Source organism: Musca autumnalis, unplaced genomic scaffold (assembly GCF_047663935.1).
Source record: "Musca autumnalis isolate F117 unplaced genomic scaffold, ASM4766393v1 scaffold_4, whole genome shotgun sequence".
Taxonomy (NCBI): Eukaryota; Metazoa; Arthropoda; class Insecta; order Diptera; family Muscidae; genus Musca; species Musca autumnalis.
Genome location: NW_027411977.1, coordinates 202,631,910 through 202,638,992, shown reverse-complemented (window position 1 = coordinate 202,638,992; position 7,083 = coordinate 202,631,910). Strand labels below are relative to the sequence as shown.

Sequence of the window (7,083 nt, the reverse complement as noted above, 5' to 3'; positions counted from 1 at the left end):
CCGCGATGGTCTTCTATTTTAAAGAAGACAAATGCTTTTTAATTCTATATAAGACCCTTGCTGTGTCTATTCTATAGAATACCCTGCGGCGATCATTTATTCTATTGAAGACCCCTACGGAGATTTTATATTCTACACAAGTTCTATGCTATTATATATTCTATAGAAGACCCCTTCTATTATGTAGAAGACCACTACGGTAATTTTATGTTGTACAGGACACCCCTTTGGTGACCTTATTGAGACCCCAACGGTGATATTCTATTCTAAAGAAGATACAAACGATAGTCTTTTCTTCCCTTTGTTAGGTGGTCCTCTCTTCTAAACGATGGTGTTCTATTTTAAAGAAGGCCCTTGGGAAGATTTTTCTATCCTATAAAAGAAACCTACGTTGATCCTCTTCTCTTTGAAGGTACCTACGGTGATCCTATATTCTATAGAAGACACCTACGGTCTTCCTCAATTCTATAGAAGACTTGTACGGCGATTTTCTATTCTCTAGAGTACCTCTACGGTGATCTTCTATTCTGTAAAAGACAGATTCGGTGATCCTCTATTATATTGAAGACCCTTGCGGTGATATTCTATTCTATAGAAGACCCTTGCGGTGATATTCTATTCTATAGAAGGTCCCTACGGTAATCGTCTGTTCTATAGGACACCCCTTCGCTGATCTTCAATTATATATAAAACCCCTACGGTGATATTTTTTTCTAAAGAAGACCGAAACGATAGTCTTTTCTTCCTTTTTTTCGGTGTTCTTGCCTTCTATATCAGACCCTCACGATGATCTTCTCTTTTAAGGAAGACCCCTGCAATGATTTTCTATCCTATGTAAGAACCCTACATTGATCCTCTTCTCTTTGAAGGTACCTACGGTGATCTTCTATTCTATAGAAGGCACCTACGGTAATTCTCAAACGGTACGTATACGGTGATCTTCTCTTCTATAGAGTACCCCTCAATTCTATAGATGACTCGTACGGTGATCTTTTATTCTGTAGAGTATCCCTACGGAGATCTTCTATTCTACAAAAGATCGCTTCGGCGATCCTATATTATATTAAAGACCCTTGCGGCAATCTTCTCTTCTATAGAAAACCCTTGAGGTGATATTCTATTCTAAAGGAGTCCCCTTCGGTGATCGTCTGTGCTATAGGAGACCCTTTCGCTGATCCTCAATTCTATATAAAACCCCTACGGTGATATTTTATTCCAAAGAAGACAGCAACGATAGTCTTTTCTTCCCTTTTTCGGTGGTCCTTTGGATGACTTTTCTATCCTATAGAAGAGCCCTACGTGAATCCACTTCTCTTTGAGGGTACCTACCGTGTTCTTCTATTCTATTGAAGACACCCACGGTCATCCTCAATTCCATAGACGTGTATGCTGATCTTCCATTCTATAGAGTACCCCTACGGTGGTCTTCTATTCTATAGGAGACCCCTTCTGTGATCTTCTATTCTATAGGAGACCCCTCTGTGATTTTCTATTCTAAAGAAGAGCCCAACGATAGCCTTTTCTCCCTTTCTTTCGGTGGTCAGACCCTCACGATTGTCTTCTATTTTAAAGAAGACCCCTGCGAAGATTTCTTAGAAGAATCGTACGTTGATCCTCTACTTTTTAGAAAACAACTACGGTGATGTCCTATTCTATAGAAAACGCCTTAGCTGATATTTTATTTCATAGAACTTTTACGGTGATATTTTATTATATAGAAGACCAGTACAATGGTCTTCAATTCTATAGAAGACGCCTTCAGTGACCTTCCATTCTATAGTAGACCCTACAAAAGTCTTCTATGGTGATCATCTAATCTATACAAGACACCTATGGTAACTTTATATTGTACAGAGGACGCCTACGGCGACATTTTAATATAGAGAAGACCCCTTAGGTGATTTTCTATTCCTTAGAAGACCCCGACGAAGATATCCTGTTCTATAGAAGGCACCTACAAAAATCTCCTATTTCACTCCTGCGGTAATCTGCAATTCTATTGAAGACCTTTGCGGTGATCTCATATTCTGTAGAAGACTCATACGACGATCTTTTATTCTATAGACCCATAACATTTTTTTATACCCTCCACCATAGTATGGAGGGTATATTAAGTTTTTTTTTCCGTTTGTAACACATTGAAATACTCATTTGCGACCCTATAAAGTATATATATTCTTGATCAGGGTAAAATTCTAAGTCGATCTGAGCACGTCCGTCCGTCCGTCCGTCTGTGGTAATCACTCTAGCATCCACAAAAATAGAGATAGGACGCTGAAATTTTGGGAAAATGCGTCTTTTGTTTGCAGGCAGGTACCCCCCGATTTACGGTATTTTGACGTTTTTAGCTACATTTTCAGACCGATTTGGCTATAATTTAACATTTAGGGTTCTTAAGTGTCAACAAATATATATAACAAAACTTGTGGACATAGGTCCACGTTTTGGTATAGTCCCCATATAACGGTACCCCCCGATTTGCGGTATTTTGACGTTTTTAGCTACATTTTTAGACCGATTTAGCTATAATTTGAAATTTAGGGTTCTTAAGTATCAATAAACTTATATAACAAAAGTTGTGGACATAGGTCCACGTTTTGGTATAGCCCCCATATAACGGTACCCCCCGATATACGGTATTTTGACGTTTTTAGCTACATTATCAGACCGATGTAGCTATAATTTGACATTTAGGGTTCTTAAGTGTTAATAAACTTATAAATTAGAAGTTGTGGACATAGGTCCACGTTTTGGTATAGCCCCCATATAACGGTACCCCCCGATTTGCGGTATTTTGACGTTTTTAGCTACATTTTGAGACCGATGTAGCTATAATTTGACATTTGGGGTTCTTAAAAGTCAATAAACTTATATAACAAAAGTTGTGGACATAGGTCCACGTATTGGTATAGCCCCCATATAACGGTACCCCCCGATTTGCGGTATTTTGACGTTTTTAGCTACATTTTGAGACCGATGTAGCTATAATTGGACATTTGGGGTTCTTAAAAGTCAATAAACTTATATAACAAAAGTTGTGGGCATAGGTCCACGTATTGGTATAGCCCCCATATAACGGTACCCCCCGATTTACGGTATTTTGACGGCTTTAGCTACATTTTCAGAGCGATTTAGCTATAATTTGACATTTAGGGTTCTTAAAAGTCAATAAACTTATATAACAAAAGTTGTGGACATAGGTCCACGTATTGGTATAGCCCCCATATAACGGTAGCCCCCGATTTACGGTATTTTGACGGGTTTAGCTACATTTTCAGACCGATTTAGCTATAATTTGACATTTGAAGTTCTTAAATGTCAATAACCTTATGTGACAAAACTTGTGGACATATGTCCACGTTTTGGTATAGCCCCCATATAACGGTACCCCCGATTTACGGTATTTTGACGTTTTTAGCTACATTTTCAGACCGATATAGCTATAATTTGGCATTTAGGGTACCCCCGATTTGCGGCATTTTGACGTTTCTATCTACATTTTCAGACCGATTTAGCTATCAATTGACATTTAGGGCTCTTAAATGTCAATAAACTTATATAACTAGTGGACATAGGTCCATGTTTTGGAATAGCCCCCATATAACGTTACCGCCCGATTTCAGGTATTTTGAGAATTTTACCAACAAGTTTTAACCGAATTATCTGTAATTTGAACATTTGACATTTGAAGTTCTTAGTGGTCACCACACCTCTCCACCAAAAATTGTCAAGAAAGCCCCCATATAACGGTACCTCCCGATTTTCAGTAATTTGATGATTTTAGCTACAATATTAAACCGAACAAGCAGTAATTTGACATTTGAAGTTCTTAGTGGTCACAACACCTCTCCATCAAAAATTGTCAACATAGGTCCATGTTCGAATATAGCTCCCATGTAACGGTACCTCCCAATTTTCAGTAATTTGGCAATTTTAGCTACAATTTTTAACAGAACTAACTGTAATTTGACATTTGAAGGTTGTAGTGATCACCACACATCTGCATCAACAATTTTCAACATAGCCCCAATATAACGATACTTCCCTATTTTCGGTACTTTGAGGATTTTACTTAAAATGTTTAACCGAACGTAGGTCCATGTTTTTGTATAGCCCCAAAACAAACCTTCCGTACCTTAGCTTTATTTTTTGGACGAACTTTCTGTAATTTTAAATTTAAAAGTCAACAAAAATTCTGCAACAAAAATTGTTCATTTAAGTTCATATTTTCGTATAGGGCAGATACCTCCGAACTAGCTGTTAATGACATTTGAAGTTCCCACGTTATGTGCCGATTTTCGATATTTTGAGGATTCTAGCTAAATTTTTAACCGAATTAGGAGTTATTTGACATTAAAGGCTCCCATCAAAAACTGTCAACATAGGCCCATGTTTTATTATAACCCCTATATAACAGTACCTCCCAATTTCTAGCCCACCAAAAATTGTCAACAGATATAGGCACCATAAAAAAGGGCCTCCCGAATGAAGCATTTTATGTACATTATCTGACATTTTAACGTACTCACTTAAAGTTGGGGACAGGAATGAATATTTTATGGTGGAGGGTATGAAAAGTTCGACCCGGCCGAACTTAATGCTTTTTTACTTGTTTTTCGTTCTTATCGGTGAAATAAATAGTGACAAACTACATGACAAACTTTGTATGATCTCTCCTTGGTGATAGCGCCCATAGACCTGCAAAGATTTGTTAAAGAAGATCTTAATCTTTTATTGCTCTCACTGAATATTTTATATACAAAACAAGAGAATTCTTCTCAAAACACTGATAAGAAAGTTCAGCTTGTTTAAAACAAACGAACAAAAGCATTTGGGCTAGCATTCGCCTAGACAACGTCAACACTTGAGGAACGTTTGCAATGAATTTAAAAATGTTGAATATTGTTGGTTTGATTGGCATTCTCTGCTTATTGAGCCCAACAGCGGTCGTAGGCGATGCCAATTTGGAAACCCAACTAGAAGTAGATGCAAAAAATCTAAATGAAAGTCAAATTGTTTTAACTGGCAAATTTTCTACATTCATACAACGGTAAGTAGTCCATGTTTTGACATTATAGAGTATTTTAACATATTTTAAATATTGTTCTTTCTTCCTTGTTTTGTAGTTTTGACCAACTTGGTGTAGCAGTTCATGAAATTAATTCTCAACTGCAACAAACCAACAATCCTATGGAAAAATGTGATATGAAAAAGGTGGGAAAAGCAGCAGGGTATGTTCAATTAACAATCAGCGATAATGATGACAATCAAAAGGCAAAACTTGTTGAGCTCTCTCAAAACATCGATAAAATGATGAGCTGTGAGAGCGGTGAGGAAATGGAATTATTGCCACAATTCAAAGAGAAATTAGCACAATTTGTAAAATTAACTGAACGTTTGCAAAGTCTGGAAATAGCATTGACAAATTTCACCACCACCGCCAATGAAGACGTCAATGGAAAAAATGTCAAAGTAACAGAACGACTTACGGCAACTTTAAATCGTCTCAATGAGCAGGAAGAGAAATTGCAACAATTTGAGAAGGTTGAAAATGAATTGAAAAACTTAGCAACTAAGGTGAAAGTCATGAAGGAAAAAAGAAAGTGTAGTGCTGGAACATGTTTGAGAAAGGATATAATTTTAAAACTAATTAACACTACAGATACGACAGCCATAAAAGCTGTTGGAAGATTCTATTTTGAGCAGAAATAGTTAAGATACAAAAATTGTTTAATGATAATGATCAAATAATTGAAAAACAATACGAAGAAAAAATTTTTAAATTAGCACTTTTCTTCATGCTTTAAAGATTATTTTCACAATTTTCAACATTTTTCCTTTTTTTATTTGATAATAAGCACATGCCCTTATATCTATATATATAAAAAAGGATGATGTTAGTTACTACGCTTATAACTCAAGAACGGCTGAACAGATTTTGACAATTCGCACCAATTCGGAATGGTCTCATGGCAGAAAAGGATAAAACCTAAAAAAATCGCGAAAATCTGCGAAAATTTTGCAAAAAAATGTTTGACACATTTTTATGTTGCTTCGTGTTAGGAGTATACCGTGACACTTTTTTTTACAGGTTTTGGTGAAATTGTATATGCACCAACTGTCAGGGTCCATTGTACTACTCTGTTTTGTCAATTTTTAAAAGTTGTATAGACATTTTTTATTAACAATCAAATCGATTTTCATTTATTTTTAAGCGTCTTTTTAGAAAATTAACAGGGAAAACTTTGTTAAAAAGAGGGAGTTTAGTTTAGAGTTTGTAAAGATTTTTAGTGGCTTCGGTCAGATTCCGATTAAAAAGATGAAAATGAAAACGCTGGAAATGGTTTCCACAGTTTTGGGGAAAAAAGTACAAAATCCACAAAATTGGTGGGTTATTAGAAAAATCTAGAGCTCAGAGGTAATTTAATTGGAAATGAGGTTGTGGCATATATGGTATAATGGGGAGGGTGTGCCACGTTTTTGTTCAAAATGTTCCAATTTCAACACTGTTAAATTTTTTTTCAAATATTATTTTTGGAAAAAATATAAGCATATCTTGGCTATAAGTTTTGATATATAAATGTTTATAATTTTGTTTTTAAAATATAATTTTTGAGAATTTACAAAATGTCTAAAAATTGGCCAATCCGCCCCACCTCACCCAAGGGGCAGCTTTGTCACCGACGTGGATACCTACGCCAAGGGACTCTAAATATTCATTTACCATACTTCTTCCTTAAATATCAAAATTTTACAATAAAGGGACGTTTTATCTATTGAAAAATCAAAAATTATACTAAAATTGAAGACAAGAAACAGATCCTAGAATTCAATTGAAGTTGGTATGTTGAATTTCGATACAAAAGATATAATATTACGTCAATACGACAAATTTCTCACATTAACCCACCCCACCCCATCCTGGCATAGGCGCCCCAACCTGTTTCATAATATGAATAATCTTGGCATTTATAATTATTTTTTTTATACAAATTAATTGGATTTCAATTCTGTAGGAATTGTCTTTTAACGGTATAAAATGTATTTTGGATATCACCAAAGGCAAACCAGATGTAACAAAAT

The 7,083-nt window shown here is 35.7% G+C and overlaps 1 protein-coding gene across 1 annotated transcript; it reads left to right on the top strand.

Moving 5' to 3' along the window:
* The first annotated feature begins 4,836 nt into the window (after window positions 1-4,836).
* LOC141401130 (uncharacterized) lies at window positions 4,837-6,628 on the top strand. Its single transcript, XM_073981011.1, has 2 exons — window positions 4,837-5,050; window positions 5,127-6,628. Exons 1-2 carry the CDS (start codon window positions 4,881-4,883, stop codon window positions 5,710-5,712), a joined length of 756 nt encoding a protein of 251 aa, XP_073837112.1. The 5' UTR covers window positions 4,837-4,880; the 3' UTR covers window positions 5,713-6,628.
* Window positions 6,629-7,083: the final 455 nt, after the last annotated feature.

Bases quoted from the DNA above. Each gene is read 5' to 3' on its own strand.
- LOC141401130 (XM_073981011.1), top strand. From the start codon at position 4,881: ATGAATTTAAAAATGTTGAATATTGTTGGTTTGATTGGCATTCTCTGC. The intron at 5,051-5,126 runs GTAAGTAGTCCA...CTTGTTTTGTAG, and splicing joins TTTTCTACATTCATACAACG to TTTTGACCAACTTGGTGTAG.